We start from the raw sequence: 23,309 nt of genomic DNA, 5'->3' as shown, positions 1-23,309 counted from the left end.
AGACAAGATAAGATAAAATAAAATAAGATATGATAAGATAATATAAGACAAAATAAGCTAAGATAGGATACGATAAGATAAAGTAAGATAAGAGGATAAGATAAAATACGATAAGGTAAAATAAGATAACATCAGATACAAATACAACAAGATAAGATAAGACATAAAATAGGATCAAATAAAATAGAAACAAATTTAATAAATTCATTTTCCAATATAATTTACACTGTAAAGTACACAGCTCAATAAGAAACATACAATTTGCATTATAACACAAGTGATTGAAATAACCTCAAATAGCTGTATTTTGTTGTTTGTACTGAGATTTGACGTGTTTAGTAGTTTCCTACAGCACCTGAACGCAGCACCAGGTCGGTTTCCACGGTAACGGCTAACAAACGGAAGAAGATGGTTCACAGTAAGTTAAAAACTCTTCGTAAAACAGATGAATCACTTTTAATTTAACTTAGATATACGATGTGTTTGTAGCAATGGCGCTGCTAAGGGGGGCCAGGTGGGGCCAGGTGGGGCCACCTTGATACAGTAAAGGTTATATTCAGAGTTTGTCCTTTTAAGCAGCACAGAAGTCTAAACTGAATGAATGTCAAATCAGTGTGGAGAGCTCTGGCCACGGTCATAGACTTACTGTTGTAGTCTGATTTTTGAATTGAAAACCTTATTTTGTACATAATGGCACAGTCTGTAATATTTGAACCTCTTGTGTAAAATGGCCGACTTCCTGTTGCGTTAATCAAATTGCTGGCGGGACTTTTTTCCCCCATGATCCACGTGTGTACCAGATTCGTGAAGATCGGTTAAACCAGACAGAATTGCTGCGTTTTAGGGGGCGCTGTTGAGCCATTTTGCCACGAGCATTTCCAATTACCACAGAAGATGTACATTTTCACCAGGCCTGATGCGCCCGCGGAGTTTGGTGAATGTTCGAGTATGTTCAAGCCATCAAAAACCGATTACTCTGAATATGTTAACCCTTTGATACACAAGCTATGCAAACCACTTCTCATGCACAACTTGGGTCAACAGTGACCTGTGTGCAGTTCCTGTGTTATTTCATGCACGAGTGTTTCTCTGCTATATTCTATTATAGTTTATTCTTCCTTCTTCATTGAGGAGAAGGCTCCTTTGATGTCACGGAAGAAAAGTCATTCATGTCATCAAAGGAGCCTTCTTCATTCAGGAGAGCTGGATTCCAGGACTCACCCACAACTCCAGCTTGATCCTGTGGAACATAGTCCAGATCCTCAGAGATTTCAGACTCAGAATCCAGACCAAGAATTGGCTCCTCCTCTTCCTCCTCCTGTTCCTCATCCAGCATCTTTATGACATTCAGTAAGTCTGAAATGACTGGGACCAGCCAGACTAACACTCTGGATAAAGAAAATCAAAAGCATATTTTCAAAAGCATATCAATCAGTCCAGAAGATAAGCTAGTTGGCTAACAGCTAGTTAATATTGTACATATTTCTCTTTCTCACTAGTAATGGATGTAAAATAAGATGCATCAGATGTGCAGAAGCAGCTGTGTGAAAGGAATGGCAGGTGTTCTGTAGTGAATTCATACTGTTCTGGTCATTTGGACCCATGTGTGAAAAAGTGATGTAGAAATACACAATTTACATTTGTTTATAAAGTAAGAAAGGAAAAATATGATTTGTGTTAATCAAAAACAAGATATTTAATGAATACTTAGAATATTAAATGATAAAATACATTTATCGCAAACATATAGCAAAGAATCACTCATGCATGAGATAACTGGAAATGAATACGGGTCACTTTTGACCCATGTTGTGTATTAGAAGGGCAGTGAGACAAAAATTTATTTCATTCAAAAAGTAATAAAGGAAGAATTAAAGTAAGGATTTGTGATGATCAAAACTTTTGGTTTTTGACCTGAACCGATCTATTAGTCCGTATGTAGTGATAGTGATAGCGCCACCAACAGTGACGTTATATAACTATTCATGCTGTTAAAGCCCAGATAACTTCACCCAGAACTCCCCCCCCCCCCCGCTGCCTGACTCATCACATTTATCTCCATCTTTACTGCACAGTGATCCAACGAGTATTAACAAGAAACATAGAACAGCAGATTGTCAGATTAGACAGATCAGAGCATGACAATTAAAATAACCAGAATTAATGACAACACAACATCAGTTTTAAAAACAAGAGATCAGTTAAAAGGAGATCATCTGGAAATGGATCATCGGATTGAGCCTGAGGGCCCCTGAGGAGGAAAGACACTGACAACCCAAAAGAGTTTTTAATGAAGTTTAACATCTGGAGCAGTGATGGTCATGTGACAGCAGACTCCTCTTCCCTCCTAATGTCGGTGGTGGTTTCTGCACCTGTGGTTGTTTCCGGTTTCCATAGCTGATGCATGTGAGTGTTTTGTCGTCCAGTCACAGAGGAGATGGTGCGGCGGCGAGCTGAGCACAACGACTGTGAGATCTTCTCTCTGGAGGAGGTTTCTCTGCATCAGCAGGACATCGAGAGGATCGAGCACCTGGACAGGTGGTGCAGGGACCTGAGGATCCTCTACCTGCAGAACAACCTGGTCTCCAGGATGGGTGAGACATCACACACCTCGCCCTCTGATATGGTGACATCTATATGCAGCATTACAACATTGAAATTTGTTCAATGTTGAAATATTTAAATTTCATCTACATTGAATCAGCAGTCAGATTGATTGTAACGGAGATAACCTGATTGTTTAATTCACAGACACTCTGACATGTTTTGTTTTGAAATTTCTTCCACGTCTTACTTATTATTTGTTCATGTAGAGAATCTCAGTCGCCTGAAGAAACTGGAGTATTTGAATTTGGCTTTGAACAACATTGAAGTCATTGAAAACCTCGAAGGTTAGTATGAAAAACAGAGAGTAAGGTGTTTGGATAAAGATAACTGTGATTATATTTCATTGAAATTTATGATCTGGCGGCAGATGGGATATGGACCAAAGTAAAAAATCAAAGTAGACGTTAAATAAATGTTTGTCAAAGATGGATTCTGTTATTTCAGGTCGTTCTTATCTCACTGATGTTTGACAGGTGAGACTGACTCCTGATTGGCTGATCGTGTGCCAATCAGGAGTCAGTTCGTATCCAGAATATTTTGGCTTCATTTGCAGATAGTGGGAGGAGTCGGAGAAGTGTCGTCCATCTTTATTTGCAGTCTATGTTCACCGGTTACATCATTTTCTGTTAACTAATCAATTGTGTTGAACCAATAAAAAACATAATGTAGATTAAATTGTAGTTTTGCCGGCAAACGTGTCCACACGGCTTCTGTTGTGTTCAGGCTGCGAGAGCCTCCAGAAGTTGGACTTGACGGTGAACTTCATCGGCTGTTTGAGCAGCGCGGAGTCTTTGAGACACAACATCCACCTCAGGGAGCTGTTTCTGGTCGGGAACCCCTGCACCGAGTTCGAGGGCTACAGACAGTTCCTGGTTTCCTCTCTGCCACAACTCAAGGTAACTTTACTGCGTCAGATCAACAGCCTGGAATTTAGTCCCCGAACATCAGACAGGCGTCCTGATGGATGAACTCTCCCTCCCCCCAATAGCTACATAATAAGAAACAAAATTGGTGATAAAATGAATTAAACAGCAGGTGGTTGGAAATCTGTTGGGCCTGTCCTGGTGTAAGACGCTGCCTGACTCTGTCCTCAGTCTCTGGACGGGACGGAGATCAGCCGATCGGAGAGGATTCGATCCTCACAGGGACTGAAGGAGGTGAAGAGACGAGTGTTAGAGCAGGAGAAAGAATTCCTGAGGAGGAGAGCCGAGGAGAAGGAGGAGGTGCAGAGGAAGGCTGCAGGAGAGGAGAAAGGAAACAAGGAGAGGAGAGGAGGTTTCGACGGCAGCTCGAACACCAACACAGGGTGAGAACAAACAACATCCTGTCAAAGTCATTGTTCTGAGCAGGAGGAGTCGCTGCAGCCTGGGAAAGTTTGAAAAACAGAAGAAATGTTGGATTCAGGGTTTGAATCATACGAGAGGAATCAAACTCTGACCTCAGTACTTTATCAAGTATCAGTACCACTATTATACCACAATAAGGTCACTGTATAATACAAATTTAATTTAATTTAACAGGATAAGTAAAACAAAATGTAGTTTTGATTATCAATTAATCTCCTCATAATTTTCTCCATTATTAATTTGTTCCATAAATCCTCATGAAATACAAAACAAAATACAAACAAGAAGAAGAAGAGAATCGACAAAGATGGAAAGAAACGGGTTTTGTTCAAGTAAAACTAGTCTCAGATTATTTTGTAAGTGAGCTGAATGAAAAGCTCTTTGTTAGTTGTCACCTGAGAGCAGATATACTTATCTCAACGAGAGGAAGCAGTCAAATAACTGCAGCTTTATTTCAAAATGTCTCTGCTCCGAGTGTCGACCTGAAGTCACTGAGTCTTTTCTGTCTTTGTAGTCGACGGCTGGAGGAGAACGAGGAGAGCCAGGAGGTGGAGGAGAACGAGGAGAGCCAGGAGGTGGAGGAGAACGAGGAGAGCCAGGAGGTGGAGGAGAACGAGGAGAGCCAGGAGGTGGAGGAGAACACAAAGCAGCGGGCGACGACCCCCGACCTGGATGAGGAGCAGCAGGAGAAGGAGTTCTGGCACACGCCGTGTTCGTTCACCCCCGAGTCTCGCCTGGAGACTCATCGCCACCTGGAGGAGAAGAGGAGGGCGAAGGAGAAGTAGGTGTTTATGAAGTTGATCTGATTCAAGATCAGTGATTGTGCATCAGTCACAATGTCAGAGGTCAAAGTCTTTGAGGTATTTTGACTCTGCAGTTTACTATTTCGGCCACTAGAGGTCAGTGTAACATAGGTCATCATCCAGCACAGGCAGCGTGAGGCTCAGAGCAAAACTTACTAACACACCGGCCATAAGTATGAGGACGCTTTAGTGGACTGACATCCTGATGTCCTCCTGACTGAGGACGGAGCAGAGGACGACTCTGAGCAGGACAGTTACGTTTATATCTGTTTATTGTAATATAAAGGAAAAGACTCAAATCAATTGATCTCATTATGAAAAACCTCAAACTTTGTTTAGAGTTTAGAGTTTGTGAAAAACACGACACCTTCTGTCTTTGGATCCTCGACTCAGACACAGAAAAACTTCAAGTTCTTTCCAACTGGAGCCACAATGACAATCAATCAATCAATCAATCAATCAATCTATTTTGATAATCGATTTAATTTGCGGGTTAAAGATTATCAGATGTTATAATTTGCTGTCTACTTTGTCATGAGACTGTTGTTCAAATAAAACAAGTAATTTTAATGTAGAAATAAAGGTTAATGAATGATAATTTACTAATTAAATAAAACGAATAAATAAAGAGGAATAATGAAAATAATCAGCAGAATAACTAATTTCAAATTTGGGTTGGTTTGGGTTTGTCTATGAAGATGAACAAATTAACGTCTGACACAAAGTCAGAAGAATATAGAATATGAGAGCTGTCCACATACTTTTGGCCATGTAGTGTAATGTAGCTCAGTGACTCAATTTAGGAATTTAACAATTTTTCATTGACTTCGACCCTGAGATGTGCTGAGGCTGCAGGAGATCCCTCAGCCAATCACCAGGGGAGCAAATCGATCAGTCACCGTGACGACAACCCAGCGGAGCTCAGTCTGATTTGTTTTCGGTACAAGATTGATAACGGTCATGGCTGACACAACAATTAGCAGGACAGATGAGGCTGCGTCCACAGGTCCCTCAGTCCACGTTCACCTGTCGCTGCTGCGATCAGCTGCTGCCGGTTCACAGGGTCAGAGACGTTTCAGTTCTGACGTTTCCTTTTCGTGACTAACGAGTCAGCGGGCGAGCTCGAGGGCGCCAATAATTCTGAGTGATTTACTGAGGCTGTGATGAGGTGTGCTGACTGCGGTTCAACTATGAAACAACATGGAACAAATCAAAGTCAGATGAATGAATGTGTTTCCTGGTGGCTGACCTCTGAAACCTGATGCTGTGCTCACTGACAGCAGCGTCTCAAGGGACCTGAGTGGCCCTACGTCCAACCAGCCTCAGAATCAGACCTGAGTGGCCCTACGTCCAACCAGCCTCAGAATCAGACCTGAGTGGCCCTACGTCCAACCAGCCTTAGAGCTCATAAATAAAACATCACTTTTATGTGTGGAAAGCAGAAAGGAAGCACAAAGGAAGCAGAGAGGAAGCAGAAAGGAAGCAGAAAGGAAGCAGAAAGGAAGCACAAAGGAAGCAGAAAGGAAGCAGGGAGGAAGCAGAAAGGAAGCACAAAGGAAGCAGAAAGGAAGCAGAAAGGAAGCGGTTACAGGTGATTTCAGGGACAAGGACACACATATCGTCTGCAGAGACACTTCCACCATGGGACACCAGCAACATCATTCTTCGTGTTTACATCTGTGCACGGCTTCATCTCTTAGAATAAAGAGAATAAAGAAAGACTTGTTGTGCCACACTACGTGATATCAAACGAGCGAACGTTTCACTCAATGGCCGTTGATCGTTTCCGAACCCGCCCGATGCCCAACGTCTTCTGGGCCGCGGCGTCTGACCCCGACATTATGTACGACACATGATGTGAACTCATCGCCGGTCACGACTGACGCTCTCCTCAGCAAATCTGCACGTTAGTGACGAGGCGCAGCGTGGCTCAGAGTGAGTCGACAAAGGATTTGATCAAGTCTCATTAAGTTTCCCGCCATGTCTCTAATTAACGCTCACCCTTGCAGTGACCCTCTTGCCGGGGTGTTAATGGGGTGTGTGTGTTGCACATCCAGTTCTGGCTGTGCAGTCGCTCTCGCTGTAACACACACACACACACACACACACACACACACACACACACACACACACACACACACACACACACACACACACACACACACTTTTCTCCTCTGTGTCAGACCAGTGCTTTCAGCCGGCGGCTGTGAGACAGTGAACTGACGAGGAGACGCCAGCAGCTACACACCACACACTGCGTGATGAAGAGTTCCTCTTAGTTGTTCCTAAGTGTTGGTCGTTGTCGTCACTGAGTTTGGGTTTGTCACTGTTCGGATGTGGGCGTCGCGAGGCCATGACTGTCACCGTGATTAAAGAGCGGACAGATAAACCTGGCGTGTGATACATCTCCAGAATAATAAACACGTGCAGCCTCCTACACTCATCCAGCTCCTCCGGGACTTCAGGGTCGGTCCAGTGCTCGGCTCCGTCCAAGGGCACTCTGACAGTGATAGCAGCATCCAGCTCACAGGGGGATTCACCCTCCTGCTGGGTGTGATTATCAAACCATCAGCCCTCTGGTCACTGGACAGACTGTCCACTTCTGCTGAGGGTCCGTCCGCTGGAGGACAGAGCAGCGATTCGTTAAACACACGCTTATCTGGAAATACATGTGGCTTCGCAGTTCAGTGGTCATGTGGGTGGAAAACCTGCTTTAATCTTCAACTGCAGATAAAACGCTCATTTCCTGCTGCCGCTCACACTCAGCAAGACAGAAAGTATGAATGACAGGAGCAGGATTATCAGAGGTGCAATGTCCTCACGGCGCAAAATAGGACAACGTCTCCATGGACCAAAAGAGACAGATTCCTTCTCAAGAAATGTCCCTCAGTAGGACACGTACCTCCACCAACAGTCTCTGAGGCCACATTACGATTCTCAGCTACACATCTCAGTTACAGGTTTCTGACTCCATTTGTTATGAACCACACTGAAACCCAGTACATCTCAACAATAGTCCACAGTTCACCACTGAGTGAATTCATATGATTCATTTAAGAAATGAAGCCACAGAGGATCAAATATAAATCAAAGAAATCATTTTAATAAGATCAGAATCAGCTTCTCAGTAAAGTCTTGATCAAACAATCTGCAGCAGTAGAAATGTTTTTCCGTACATGTGACAGATCTCTTTTACTTTTTCATTCTTCTGTCGTATTAGAAATCCACCTCTGCCTCCTCTGACCCGCTGACCCCTGCTCGCTCTGCTGACTCACAGCGTTTTCATAACACCTCCAGCCATGCAGGCATAAATAGCTGAGCGATATATGACGAACACTGTGTAAGTGTCCTGCTGAGTCCGTGCTCTCATCGCTGCTCAATCTCCTGCCCACAGGAAACTCTCTCATTGGCCTGAAGATGTCGCTGCCTGTGTTTCCGTGAGGTTGAATCAGCTTCTGCAGCTGGATGTGTCTTCCTGCTTCTGCTGTGGCTCACACCCGGTTTATTTACATCTTTTTTGTGCACAGGAATGTTGTCTGAATCTCTGTGTGGAAAAGGAATTCAACCTTTTAAATTCACCAGACACAACTCACCCTCAACTAAATCGCTTTCTCTTGATAAGAAGTATGGTTATGCTCTGGATAAACTTGATTTGGGTAAATTCAGGGTTGCGGCGCCACTCAGTGGCAGTTGGCATCCTAATCCATATTATCTATATTATTAAAAGATGCCCGGCCTGTGTGCTGTCCAGGCAGAAAACCAGGGGGATATGGTGTTGCAGTTTTTCCCCCAGTGCGGCCGTCACTTGGCGCTGACTTGATGCATGCAGTCGTGCCGTCATTGGATTGTCAGTAAAGATGAATTTCCTGCTCCTGGTGTGGATTCTGTGATGAGGTCAGCCAGGAGACAGTTCTGTGTTTAATGGCTGCTCTGCTCCTCTGAGAGGTGGAGTCACACTGGACGAACAGTAGCTCCAACCTGCCGTCGCAGGGCTGAACCTCAAAACGTCGCCAAAGCTTGAGGCTGGAGGAAAACTGAGACATGGATAAATGGATGCAGTTAATTAACATGCACGGATGAGATGGACGGGGGAGAAGTGTATTTAGAGTTGTCTTCGTTGTGTAATATCTGGCGTGTTGCTTAAACGAGACCAGCTTGATTTCCTTGGATTTTAATCAGAGCTATTTGTTGACAGAACAACACAGTCGCAGTGGAGATTAACGACAAACCATAAAAACTCAAATAAAAACCTCACATCCTCGTCAAAGAGCTTTCAGTTAGGGCTGCATCTCCTGTCCGACAACCAGTCTCCTGATTGGGCGGCAGCAACTCAACCACTGCAGCTACTGGCTCCATCTGATCACATGATCCATACTCCCCCCCCTAACACTCGCTCTTCTCTCAGCATCGTCGTTAAGAGGAGCTCAGATTCTCACAACAACTTGCAATCACTGGGAACAGGAGGCAACAACTCGCTGTCCGACAGAGCTGCAGTGAATCAGTGCTTTCATTATTAAAACGATCAGATGATCTGCCTGTCACATCTCATGGTGTCCATCAGCTGGGGGAGTTTGCTCCTTTGTCTCGTTGAGCTCTGTGTCTCCAGCACCTCCTGATGGAGCTCTGCCTGTCTGCTGACTGGACTGTGAACGGGGCTAACTGAACGCTGTCTGAACACATCGTCCTCCCCTCAGAAACCAGCAGTGGAGCTGTCACCACTGATGTCTTCATGACTCGGCAGTTTGATAGATGCCCCATCACACACACACACACACACACACACACACACACCCTTTAAACAGGGTTTTATAAAGCAGAGAGCCACACGCTGACCTTGACGAGTCAACAGGATGTGACACGGGAGGAGAAGCTGCTGTTTGAATGCAGAGGCAGAGTGATGCAGTTGATCTTTTCAAGTGGATACTTGGCCTCCACCGCACCCCCACTCATCCCCAACGCACATGCACCACGTGACATGAGTTCTGTCTTGACCCGAGATCCGTCCTTCCTGAAATCTGTTCAGTAGTGATTGTGTAGCTGTCAAACACACAAACACACAAACAGACATAACCTCCTTGGCAGAGGTGATTACATCACATGTCACTTGGCAGATGCTTTTATCCAAAGTAACTTACATTTAGTGCATTCAACATCTACGAGGGGCTGTTTAGGTTCAGTATCTTGCCCAAGGACACTTCGGCATGCAGATGAGGAAGACTGAGGACTGAACCACCAACCTTCTGGTTGGAGGACGACCGCTCTACCCCTCAGCCACAACCGCCCCGATTCCACCACTCAGGTGTTGGCACATTAGCAGCAAGATAATAAAAACCCTTCTACAATTCTCCCTTGTTACTATGAAAGACACGAACCCGTTGACTCAGGATGGGGGAGGTGTCTTGTTCTGAATGAATCCACGTTATCGTGCAGATCAGTGTTTGACTGTAACATTTACGACCACCCTGGTAATGGAGTGTTAATACCACTGGGCCCCACACCCCCACTTACACTCATCGCTGGGCTCTCTGCAGCCCACCTCACCAACACCAACACGAACTCAGCTTCCTTGAGCTCAGCAGATTGAAGGCTGTTCCGACGTCACGCTCGTCCTCGGCCGAGCTGATGTACGGCTGCGGAGGTTGTGACGCCTGACCCCCAGCAGAGCGCTGAGAGCTCACCCGCCTCCACAGCCAGCTCATTCATCGGCTGCTCATCGGGCTTAATGGACGGACGTATGTGCAGTGTGAGTGTTTGTGTCAGGGCCGGCTTCATGTGGCTGATGGAGTGGCTGGTTGTGCAGCAGATGGTAATGAGAGCACAGTCAAGCCTCGGCCTCAGAGGTGCAGGTGGCTTCACTTTACAAACACACTGCATCTGAGTAGTTTAGAACTGTTTTTGCTGTCTTAACAACTAACTAACCCTAACCCTTTGCTGTCTTTTTCCTGTGACCACCCATTTTATTTTGTTAGTGTATTAAAGGTGTATTCACTTCCAGCCAAGGGACCCCCCCTCAAGGTGCTCCTGGGTAGAACACGACAATACAAATCTGTTGATATGAGCCTGTCACACACAGATCATAGACTATTAGTAAAAAACTGGATCCTCTTCCTCCCACTATCCAGAAAAAATAACTTTATATAATAGAGTCAGAGTCTGAGCAGTAGTGATCGTAGAGTCAAGGTCCAGGTCACACACACACTCCACCAATCCTGAGTCAGGACTGTCAATCAGCTGTCAATCATCACGTCTCAGCCTGGTTTTATATCATCAAATAACTGATTCAAACCCAACTGATCAGAAACACTTGAACAAACATCAGAGAGAGAAGAACGAGCTGAAACGACAGAAACATCTTTACAAACATTGACAGTTTGGTCCATGTCCCCTCTGCTCACATGGAGGAGTTCACCACCTATACTGGCTTGGTTTGGTCAAATTTGACAAACTTGTATTTAAAATGTTCGTTTTTTTATTTGGAAGCTGCTGCAAAGGCGGAGTCTCCTGTTTGTGGCTTCACACTGTGTGTGTCTGTCCGACAGTAACACACAAGTACACTCATCTGTCCCCTCCGTCTTTATGGATGCTCCTCCTGGAGGGGGAGGTGGTTCTCTCCTTCACCCACAGACCCCATAACTCTGCTGCTGTCGTCTGTCAGTCCACACACACACACACACACACACACGCACACGCACACACACACACACACACACACACACACTTACACTGTGCTGTTTTTTTCTGCAGGGTGAAGGAGAAGCAGCCGAAGGCCTCGAGGACCCTGATCACCGCTGATGGACGAGTCATGAACGTCAACGAGCCAAAGTACGAACACAGTCGCATGTCAATTTTAAGTGTTTAAGGAAAAGTGTATTCTTAATTCCCAGACTTTATTCTGTAGATTCATCACCGTGTCCGTCTCGTGTTTGACTTTCCTGCTGAAATCTGCTGAAGTATCACATGTACCGAACATGACAGCCACACAAACACTCACACGAAGCCCTCACTGTAGCATGGGTTGCCAGATAATGTTGGTTTTCTCATTAATTATCTAAACTATGGCGGCGACATATTATAATTTGTTGCACTTCTCATAATAACATGAGCGATCTCTAACTTTTCGGTCTGTTGCTGCACTGAGTAGCTGTGTGCAGAACAATTTGTTGCATGCTCACTCGTGCTGCTGTCGTTTATAAAATTATTACCGTCCATGCAGAAAGTCACAAAGTTGGTGCTCACGTGCACATCGGCTACTGCCATGGATTGAATGAATTCTGTGGGAAATGCCGACTCTGCATGAAGACGATCAATGACAGTAAATGAAGATGGACGTCTTCACTTCCTCCCGTTGTTCAGACATGAAGCCGAAGTATCTGGGTTTCGAACGCGGCCATCTTGTGGTGAGGACGTCATTTAGAGTCTGTTCAGTCGTGATCAGGGAGAGGAGCCGTGGTATCCAGGTCCCGCCCATACACGCACTTGACCAATCCTGAGTCGGTCTCAGCTGTCAATCATGACTTCTCAGCCTGTTTTCATTTCATCAAATAACGAATTAAATCCAAACTGATCAGATCCAACTTCTAAAGTGAGATTTAACTCACTGAGTCAGTTTCAATAACACAATCACAGCTCGTCAGCGGGTTTGTGTGGTCGCAGTGTCACAGTACGTTTGATTGACTGAGGGGGAGATCGACCTCCACTCAGCGAACACAGCGGAGAGCTAATTGGTTTCCCAGTCTTTCAATCTCCCCTCACATCTGTAATATATTTGTTATATTACTTCGTTCAGCGCTCGGTCAAACCGCTCGGATGGCGAGGCGAGGAACAATCTCCCAGCTGCTGGGTGGTTGTCGTGTTAGCAGCCTGGTGCTGGATTGGGAGACGCGACCACGTGCTTCACTTCACAGTCAACACATCAGGGATGTTAACATTGGTCCCTGTTCATCGGGGGCCCGTGAAGCCGAGTCCTGTGAAGTCTTGAGACGTTGACTTGTCTTTAATGTCTGGACTCTTCTGCTCTGTGTTCGTGTTCAGGCTGGATTTCTGTCTAACTGAAGACGAACAGAACAACACTGTCGTCTTAGACCTGGCTGTGTACAGGTAGGAACCAGACCCAACTCTCAACAGCTCTTTATACAAACATCCTTTCAGGAGACATTTACTGGGTTTCACAAACAAACGCCTGTTTGTTTGTCACCTGATTTTTATCATTTTATAGTTTTCCATCTGTATTTAGACATGAAATAGTCTGCAGGTTTATTAATAGATGGTATTTTGTTCAATAATTTAAAGGTTAAAGTTTGTCACTAGCTGCCGTACATGTAATTATAAAATAGATAACAATACATAGAATTATGCTTCTAATAAATAATTAAATATACAATATTAACATAGGAAATATGAAAAATTATTATCATGTAGATTGTGTAAAACTGACGTGGAGCTGCATCAAATCGAGTTTGAAAACGTTTGTCGTTCTAAACAAGTTTCCTCATTTGCAGATCCCATCTTAACAGTTTTGTAATTTTCAGTTATTAAAGTCTGTCGTTACTCGTTACTTTGCATAAAAAAGAGTCAGTTAACTATTTGAAAATTACCTCTCATTCATACTGTAAGTGGATCCTGCAGAATGATATCAGCGGGACATGAAGAAAGGGAACCAATTAAAGTGAAAAGTCCCAAACTTGCACAGATATGGTGCAGCATGCTGCCTCATTCCTGTTTTTACCATTTCAAGCCCTCGCTGCATTTCGTACTCAGTCTCTGAGGCCGATGCTTTTAGACAGGAAGTTTGTGTAGTTCGAGCCCAGGTCCAATCAGCCTGCTCCTCATAGACAGATACAGGTGTGCCTGTGTGTCTTTATACAACTGACCTGGACCTCCGCCTCCCTCCTCCACAGACACATGGACACCTCCCTCGTGGACGTGGATGTTCAGCCGACGTACGTCAGAGTCAGCGTCAGAGGAAAGGTACGGTGCGCCGCCGTCAGAGCAGACGTTGACCTTTGTTTTCAGTTGGAACATCTTTTTGTGTTTTCCTCAACACTGATTTAGACACTTCTTAAATCTTTGTTGACATAATTTCCATCACCGAGTTATTTCCAGTCAGTTTGTGCTGAATCAGTTCTGATGGAGCATCTCAGAATATTAAACACCAATAAAATAAATAAAGAGAAATCTCTGCTGGTGAGAACCGACCCACGTTTCAGAGAGGCCTTCATTTCTTCAGGAGAAGCTGCAGGCTCAGTTTGATCCCCCACACACTGCAAGCTGTGTCATTTAACCACAGACCGCTGCTGTCAGCCAATGACGGTCCTTGCTCAAAGGCACTGCGGCAGTAGTTGCCAAGGAAATATTTCATGTTAAACTTGCGTTTAGCCCAGACCATCAGAACCAGTCAGTGTTATATTTGATATATTTTGCAAACGCTGTTGATGAGTGGCTTTGTATTGTGTTTCTCTCGGGTCGTGTTGGTTTCTAATTCCTGCAGAAACACACAGCGTCACATTCAGTGACGCTCGTACAACCCAGCTCTGATGTCTCACTGCGAGGTGTCGATGTAGCCGACAAGTCAGAGATCTTCTCCTCCCGTCTGCAGGCGGCAGCAGGCACACAGCCCAGTGTTAACATCACACGGCAGGATGAACCATCTGCCTCCACGTACTGTTTACACAACATAGAATCGTCCCGTCAGCCTCCTGCTCATTTATCACTCATTGCACTACAAGTGTTTGTCAATGCTCTCTGAACCGTGATGAGGGTTTGAGACAGAAACCAGACGATAAGATGTGAACAGCAGGTACTCTCACCGTTTTGCTCTTGAAGTAAAGGTAGAGCTAAACAGTGGAGCTTGATCTCTGATATGATCAAGACTTCACTCTCACGCAAACGTTAGGATCTAGAAAAACAAACCTGACGGGAGAATGTGCACAAACGTTAACTTATGCATACAAACATTTTGGCGATGCTGATGTGAGGAGATGAATTGATTCAGATTTCTGATCCACTCCATCATTAACATTAAAAGCAACAGCGTTATTTCTGCTCACGCGACACTGATCCATAAGAACCATCAACTGTAAGAGACACGTGAAAGCAAATGACGGTGATATAGTAAAAAAACAACAGTTACATAACTGAGTGGTTAATAGTTTTTAATAATATCTTGCACAACACTGCGCCTCTGTCGTATTCACTCTCACTCACTGCATCAACAGCAGCACATTGCCACTCATTCACTTTAATTAATGACATCACTGCTGTGCCACCACACAGTCTGTCTTCCTTCACACCTCCTCTCATCACTTGAGGCACGATTCACCAGAGAAACCTCTTGGTCCGCAGGAGAGTGAACCCTTCTTTTGTAGACAAGGCCCCTGGAGTCCACGAACACTCGGCCCCCTGGAGTCCACGAACACTCGGCCCCTGGAGTCCACGAACACTCGGCCCCTGGAGTCCACGAACACTCGGCCCCTGGAGTCCACGGACACTCGGCCCCCTGGAGTCCACGAACACTCGGCCCCTGGAGTCCACGGACACTCGGCCCCTGGAGTCCACGGACACTCGGCCCCTGGAGTCCACGGACACTCGGCCCCTGGAGTCCACGGACACTCGGCCCCTGGAGTCCACGGACACTCGGCCCCTGGAGTCCACGGACACTCGGCCCCTGGAGTCCACGAACACTCGGCCCCCTGGAGTCCACGAACACTCGCCCCCTGGAGTCCACGGACACTCGGCCCCTGGAGTCCACGGACACTCGGCCCCCTGGAGTCCACGAACACTCGGCCCCCTGGAGTCCACGGACACTCGGCCCCTGGAGTCCACGGACACTCGGCCCTCTGGAGTCCACGAACACTCGGCCCCTGGAGTCCACGAACACTCGGCCCCCTGGAGTCCACGGACACCCGGCCCCTGGAGTCCACGAACACCCGGCCCCTGGAGTCCACGAACACCCGGCCCCTGGAGTCCACGAACACCCGGCCCCTGGAGTCCACGAACACTCGGCCCCTGGAGTCCACGAACACTCGGCCCCCTGGAGTCCACGGACACCCGGCCCCTGGAGTCCACGGACACTCGGCCCCTGGAGTCCACGAACACTCGGCCCCCTGGAGTCCACGGACACTCGGCCCCTGGAGTCCACGGACACTCGGCCCCTGGAGTCCACGAACACTCGGCCCTCTGGTCACTTTAACATCACACCTCCTGTTTGCCTCTCTCCTGCCTCCCAATGAGATGATCTGTTCACGTGTGCTCGTGGTTCATCGGGTTCCAGCTCGCTGTGAATTCATGGGTCGATGCCTGCTGCTGAGTTGGTAGCAGTGTGATGGATGAAGAGTTAGAGCAGATGAAATGCTGTCAGAAGCTGCTGAATCATCAAACCTGTATCTGACTCGGACACGCTGATACGTTTATGGACAGAGTTTATTACGCCTGCTCAGGAGTCGCTTCCCAGCTGTGACTTTGTATTTTCCACAACTGCAGCTGTCCAGTGCCAGACAGATTCTCTCTGTGGAAAATCCCAATGTTTACCAGCCAAAGTGTCGATGTTCATGATGAAACAGCCCAAAGGTGGAGGACTCGGTGTCAGCAGAGGCTGAGCTGTGTTCGTCACGTGTCAGGTTTCATCCCCACACGAGATCTGCTTTATTGTGAAGGGAGTCTCCGTTGTGCACGTCATCGTAGCCACAGGGTTTACCTCCAGGCGTCCAGTCCGCCACACCGCGTGTGGAGGGTTTTAACCTCCCACCAACAGACCACAGCGACCTCTAGGCCTGATTAAACAGCTGTTTGGCCTCACATAAATCCAAGAGGTGTCATTGTTTGTCCCCTTTTTTACCCTCCAGGATACAGTTATAAATCCAGAGCCCTGCAGGTCCGGAGCTGCTCGGCCCTCGCTGCCAGAGTCCTGAATGTCACGGCCCTGCTTCAAGCCGTTAGTGTATTTATGGATGGTTGTTTTATGCCAGGGGTCAGCCTGATTGGACGGGTGGGGTGATTTACACAGTGATGCATCAACTCAGGCCTTTAAAACTCCTTCTTTACATGAACTCATTCAGAGCAGTGGAGGGAATTCACTGTCATCCGTGAGGTGTGTACAGTATATCACATCAGACTCTGAGTCAGTTTTCCTTCTCGCTGCCTGAAGTTGATGAGGTTTCCCCTAAATTTCCCCTTGGTATCAAATGAAAGTAGATTAAAAAATGAACTTGTCCTCCCACATGGATCATTCTGCTTTTCACAGGATTTCGTTCCAGTGACTGATTGCCACTGTTCTCAGTCGGAGCTATTCTGGTCACTCTCCCGAGTCCTTTCTGGAAAGCGTACCTATAAAAAGACCCGCTAATGATTAAAGTCATTTGACACACCAGGACAGCGTCGTTCCACATCAGAGCATTAATCTTACTAATTAAAGCTGTGAATAATTTACTCTGCAGATATTTCAGATGGTTCTGCCTGCTGAAGTGAGGCCGGACAGCTCGACGGCTCAGAGGTCTCAAACCAGCGGACACCTGGTCCTCACCATGCCCCGGGTACGTACAGTCACACGGCCGCAGGGCTCAAAACTTTACAGAGCGGAGAGAAGTGCACAAAAACACTCCAGGAGCCAAAGTAAAACTTTTTTTTTAACCTTTATTGAAATGAGTTTGATTGTTGACTGACTTGGAAAAGGGGGAATAGAGCCAACACACCTCAGGTAGGAACTCTGCCATCCTGGGCATCTTGTGTTGGAGTCAGTAGTGATCGTGGCTCTGCTGAAACACGTGTCACCAATCGTGAGTCAGTGTTAGCTGTCAGTCACGTCTCAGGTTTCAGTCTTCGGGTGACAAACTAACTAAAGCTGTTTTCAGACCTGCTCTGAACTACGGACATTCTCCAGAGAAACATTTGTTTTAGGTCTACTTTGATTCTTCTTTTTTTGGTTTAGTCCATGTCCCATTTGCTAACAAGGAGGAGGTGGCGTTCATGACATATACTGCAGCAAGCCACTGAGGGGGGGGGGGGCCTGAAGTCAGTGATTTAACTGACTTCAGGGCGGTGATTGTGTTTGTTCTGCTCCGGTGTGGAGGAAGGAACGTCTCTGCTATCAGACAGAAGGTGATGCTGCAGAGACAGAGCTGCCACTGATGATCCTCACATGATCCTCACATGATCCTCACATGATCCTCACATGATCCTCACATGATCCTCACATGATCCTCACATGATCCTCCGACACGTCCTGCACCACATCTACAGGAAACAGTTCAGAAAGTGCAGCAGCTGTTTGCAAAAACTGAGTCAACATCCCCCCCCCCCCCCTCTGTTGTGTCTTTAAGGCTGAAGGTGAAATCAAAGTGTCAAAGACCGTCCCACGTCCAGCCAGTGTGCGTCCACACAGATGCAGCAGCTCGCCCCAGGACAATAACAGGTAAAGATTTCCATGACACCCACGGCAGCTTCAACGCGTGTGATGCAGGCGTCGTTATAATGTTCGGACAGGAAGGAGAATTAACATGTTTGCTTCTAGTCTCGTAAAAAAACCGTACTGTTCTATTTTCATGGCTGTTGATTGTGGTAACGGACGATAACACGGGGAGAAATAATAAGTTTGTCCCATTGAGAGGAAGTGGCCTGCAGGCAGCTCGGTGTGTTTATCAGAGTCAAGTGTTGGTCTCAGTCGACTGCAGTGTTAGTCTTAGTTTGGCCTTGAGTGGAACACGCACACATTCACACGCGTCCGGCTTATCAGGTCCCTGTTGTCCTCATTACAGGGGCCTGTTGTATATGAACAAGTTGATTCACTGAATCGCTCTCCCTGCTGATGACTGTGTGGCGGCCACAGATAACCTTGAGCAGAGCGGCAGCATCACACTGGGAGAAGCAGTAAAACACTTCTGCTGCTCAGATGTAGCTACGGGCTCAAACCAGCCAATCCAGAAACACGGGCGATGCTGTTACCTGATATTAGTTCTGGATGAGGCTTCATGTCTCCATCAACAGTTAAATTATTAACAGCAGCTCTCTGTCCGTGGTTCGACATGACGAGGGATCAGTGACTCTGAGTTGAAGTTCGCTCTGAGCGGAGCAGCTCCCCCTCTTCATGAGGACATTAGTCTGCAGTGCTGTTGTCTGTCCCCGTCTGGACGAGCGCTCGTCACCGCACCATCATCATTACCATTTCATCAGCTGGAGCCGCCCGCCGTCCTTCATCTGGCCTCATCCAACACAGTGAAGAGCTGCAGCCAGATCCTGCACCCTCAAATTAAACATTCAATAAAAATGCTAAGCTGCTCCGGCACCAAGGCAAGGTGACAGGTGAGCAGCGCTGCCGGCTGAGTTATTGCCTCTTTCGGACATGATTAAGTGGGCGACCTTTGACCCCGGGCTCACCCACAGATTCTAAGGCCATGATTGGCTTTGCAGTGTATGTGCTTGATGACACAAGGCAGAATGATGTGTGAGTCATGAAAGGTAATTTCAAACCTTATCTAAAACTCACAGCTCATGTCGCCTTTGAGAATGTCCCCAGTGGTTTTTTTTTTTTGAAAGGTCAGAGGTCAGGGTCAGTGGAGGTATATTTCCTGCAGCAGAGTGATGGAGGAGCTCCAGGTTCAAGAGCTGGAGCCGCACAAAGAAATATGATTTTTCAATGATGCATTTGATCAGGTAACAAATATGTTTAATTCAGACTTCAGGGCCAGAGGTGACATCATCGGGTTTTTCTTCATCTGCAAAACCACAAAAGATTCAATTAAATAAAACAAAGAAACTGAGAGAAAACTGGAAATCCTGACGTTTGAGAAGCTGAAAGCCGAGAATCAGCCGGAGAACGTTTGACAGTTGTTGCTCAGTAATCTTTCACCGATCGACTAATCTCTGGATCAATCTCTGGATCAATCACTTGTGTCAAAACCTTTTCAAAACTTGTTTTAAATCAATAGGAAGTTACATTTCTGAGATCTTTGAAACAAATCAAGTCAATACTCAAGTTGTCTGTGATATTTGATCCTGTGTTTTCTATGAGCTTTTTAATACTAAGTGATCACATCTGTTCAGGTCAAATCGATCACTGATCATTTCAGTGGTTCATCCTTCATTTCTGATCAGCATCTGGTCAACATTAGTAGATTTACATGAACCTATAGAGTCATGGAACACACACACACACACACACACACACACACACACACACACACACACACACACACACTTGAGAGCAGGGAGGGACGTTACACACGGGCAGATATTAAACCAATCAAGGTTGAAACCTGTTTAATCAAGTTAAGCTGGTGAGTTTCTGTATTATCTGACAGGTTAACAGTTACTGACCAGGTTGGTTCTGTTTGTTCTGTTGGCTTCTGGCCCCCTGAAGTAGGATGTGATGGTCAGTGGTGTTCCACAGGAGAGGAGCGTGATGGCTGAAGATTATCAAAATAGTTGCCAGTTTACATAGTTTGACCGTCGTCACAGAGACGTGAGGCCGACTCCTCCCACCTCTGCAGGGAAGTTAACTCGTATCCCACAGACCCAGTCATCGTGTTCCTCGGGCCTGATCATCCATCCTAAGAGCAAACGCTGTGTTCGCTGTCGAACCCCTGACCTCCTCATCCTCCTCATCCTCCTCATCCTCCTCATCCCCCTCACCTCTGCACTGGCTGCATGGATATTGCACCGCCGCAGCTACCAGTCAGAAGCTCTCTCATTATAACAGCATGTCCTCTGTGTGATAATCAGACGTGAATTGCAGATACGTGGCTCCTCTGTTGACGGCCCCCAGACCTCATTACTTGTGAGATATGACGACCGGCAGGCCTTTGCCTCAGGTGGCCGGCTGCAGGGAGACATTTTGGACTTCCTAACCAGAGCAGGCGTTAGTGGAGGAGCCCTGGACTAATGACTCCATCCATCTGGACTCCATAGAGAAGTGCTGACGATTCAGTTCACCTGCCTGTTACTGAGATGAGTGTTGGAGCCAAACTTAGACCCGGCTCCAACACATCATACATCTTCACCCCCTCATCAGTAGCATATTCAACTTCTTTAACGTCAGTGTCAGTTAAAGAATCGAACCCAAGGCCGCATAAAACCTGCGGAGGAGAATATCGTTCACCTCTTCGCTTTCTGTTGAATGTGTCGTTCGCTTATCAGTGACAGTTTTCAATCTCAAAAATAAAATATTCTTTATAAAATAACTCACAGAGGCTTTGTCAACCTCACTTTTATATGTACAAGTTATATCTGATGGTTTCATGTCATAGAGCGTCACAGTGAGCGCCTCCTTAAGATCAGCTCTGGATCAGGAAGTACATTTTTCTTTCATTTCGTCCATTGACGTTTCAGAAAATACTTAAAAGAGTTTCAATCCCGAAACCAGGGCGACCAGCAACAAATATATGTATTAAATAAAGAAAAGGTCAACGGTACAATACAGTGGCATAATAGTTTTGAGAGGGAAGGAACTACACATCCCATAAATACAGATGTGTGACCATTGCAGCGTGTCTGCTCCAGAGTGAATGATCACTGGATCCATTCCCATCGCAGACAAACAAAGTGAATCCATCACCTCTTTGCTGGGGATAAAAATGAACCCTGCTACGATAAAGACTTAAAACGTTATGTTATGAAACCTTCAGTTCAGAAACGGGCCTCGATCCACAGGACAGTGATGAAAATAACTCTCCTCTCCGCGGTGGAGCTCCTGGTGGAGCTCCTGGTGGAGCTCCTGGTGGAGCTCCTGTGAGTGAAGATGGTCCGTGTCCTCGGCAGCTTTGTTCCCCGCTCAATAAGCAAGTGTCAGAACCCCAGAGAAATGAAGTGGCTCCTCCTCCTGCGTCCTGCTGCTGTGCACCACATCAAATTATAATGTCCAGGCTCCCCCTGGACAGTCAGCACATTTCATTAATATTGTCTTTGGTGCCCACTCGATAGACTGATACACACAGACACACATATATATATATATATATATATATATATATATACATTATATACAACACATAAGCAGCCTCACAGGACGTGTAATTAGCAGTAAGATTATTACAGTGAAAAGGTTGAAGGTCAAAGTCCATTTGTGCTGTTGCAGTAACGACTTAACCAATTAAAATAAATTAGATTTTCTAACAGTCAGTGCGTCAGTAAATGTCACATACTTTTACTAGTTTAAAAGGTTTGATCAGATTTTAAAATATGTTTCATTGTCACATTTGAAATGTAGAAACAGTGAAGTTGTTTAAATTCGACTGTGATCAGTTCACAGAGCGTAAATAAGAATGAACGACACAAATGGCTCAAATATATGTAAACATATACATATATATATAATACAAGTACAACCAAATGTATAGAACTTTAACAGAGAAACGTTAAATAGAAACATGAATTGTATTCTTTATTCCCCATAGTATGTGTGTACAGATTTAGGTCCCCACAACATTGGTAACACTTGGACAACACACACACACACACACACACACACACACACACACACACGCACGCACGCACACGCGCACACACACACACACACACACACACACACACACACACACACACTGATCTGCTTCTTTCTGATGGTGTTTTCATGACAGCAGAATTTATCTCTTTGTTAAACCCACAGAGACTTTATGTGCTTCCCGGATATTAAACATAGTTTGTGCGACATGTGGTAAATTGTTGTGTCACCGCTCAGTGTCTGTAGGTTTGAGTCTGTGATATAACTCACGTATGCACAGACATATTTCTAGTGTGAGGGTTTAACCGTTCCACACATCAGACATATCAGGTCCATATTGACCTTGTACAATCACATTCAATCCAACACGAGCAAATGACAACACATTTATTGTTGCTGGACTTTTATATCAAAGTAATTCTTCTTTGTTTTAACAGTGGTCATGGTAAGTTCATGACAATCCCCTCCAACCTGTCATTTATATTCTCTGTTAACTTATGTCATGATAAAGAATATGATGTTATTGCCTCTGACCTCATTCACCCCCTGATGTTTTCAACCCACAGAAACCCGGACTCTCCCGAGTGGCTGGACGTGGACCCCAGCAAGCGAACCGCCCTCGACCTCGGCAGCATCGTGCCGGGCCACAGAACCAAACAAGGTCCAGTGGAAGCCTCCGGGGCGGCTCCGCCTGCGGCCGCCGCTCACTGCTGCTTCTCTGAAGGGTTTGTGGACGATCCCGAGGTCCCCCCACTCATATAAGATCAAAGATGGAGGCATCTGCTCACTGAGCTTCGGTCCTGTCGCCTGAAATCAGACAGAATTTGGTGATTCGTCGGCCAAGTGGTGGCAGCGACTGGTGCAGTAGGAATTTGTGATGTTTTCCAGAAAAGTTAGAATTCTTCACTGTTTCAAACCAGAAAGCAACCGATGTTTTATTAAATAAAACATAGACAACGTGGTGGATTCTGATTAATAATTATCCCGTGTGTGTGGATCATTTTTATATTTGTGTGTATGTTACATTTGACCTCCATCAGGTAGTGGCTGTTTGTAAACCAGGGTTAATGTGGTTCCTGGTCAGCACCTGAAACACCTTCTCTCCGGTAAAGGTCTGAACAACAC

At 45.9% G+C, this 23,309-nt stretch overlaps 1 protein-coding gene across 1 annotated transcript; it reads left to right on the top strand.

Annotated features, from left to right (window-relative positions):
* Window positions 1-93: 93 nt before the first annotated feature.
* Window positions 94-22,989, top strand: lrrc6 (leucine rich repeat containing 6). The gene is made up of 12 exons (XM_034614281.1): window positions 94-418; window positions 2,427-2,594; window positions 2,814-2,891; window positions 3,331-3,503; window positions 3,702-3,913; window positions 4,549-4,734; window positions 11,501-11,578; window positions 12,788-12,853; window positions 13,654-13,723; window positions 17,188-17,283; window positions 18,070-18,161; window positions 22,751-22,989. Exons 1-12 carry the CDS (start codon window positions 409-411, stop codon window positions 22,944-22,946), a joined length of 1,425 nt encoding a protein of 474 aa, XP_034470172.1. The 5' UTR covers window positions 94-408; the 3' UTR covers window positions 22,947-22,989.
* The last annotated feature ends 320 nt before the right edge of the window (window positions 22,990-23,309 follow it).

Source organism: Hippoglossus hippoglossus, chromosome 17 (genome assembly GCF_009819705.1).
Source record: "Hippoglossus hippoglossus isolate fHipHip1 chromosome 17, fHipHip1.pri, whole genome shotgun sequence".
In the NCBI taxonomy this organism is placed as follows: domain Eukaryota; kingdom Metazoa; phylum Chordata; class Actinopteri; order Pleuronectiformes; family Pleuronectidae; genus Hippoglossus; species Hippoglossus hippoglossus.
The sequence above is the reverse complement of the archived record's forward strand: the minus strand, read 5'-3'. Positions and strand labels throughout refer to the sequence as shown.

What these genes read in the sequence shown, in the direction of transcription:
- lrrc6 (XM_034614281.1), top strand. An exon ending in ATGAACGTCAACGAGCCAAA is followed by an intron (nt 11,579 to 12,787) that starts GTACGAACACAG and finishes GTTCGTGTTCAG; the next exon opens with GCTGGATTTCTGTCTAACTG. An exon ending in TTAGACCTGGCTGTGTACAG is followed by an intron (nt 12,854 to 13,653) that starts GTAGGAACCAGA and finishes CCTCCTCCACAG; the next exon opens with ACACATGGACACCTCCCTCG.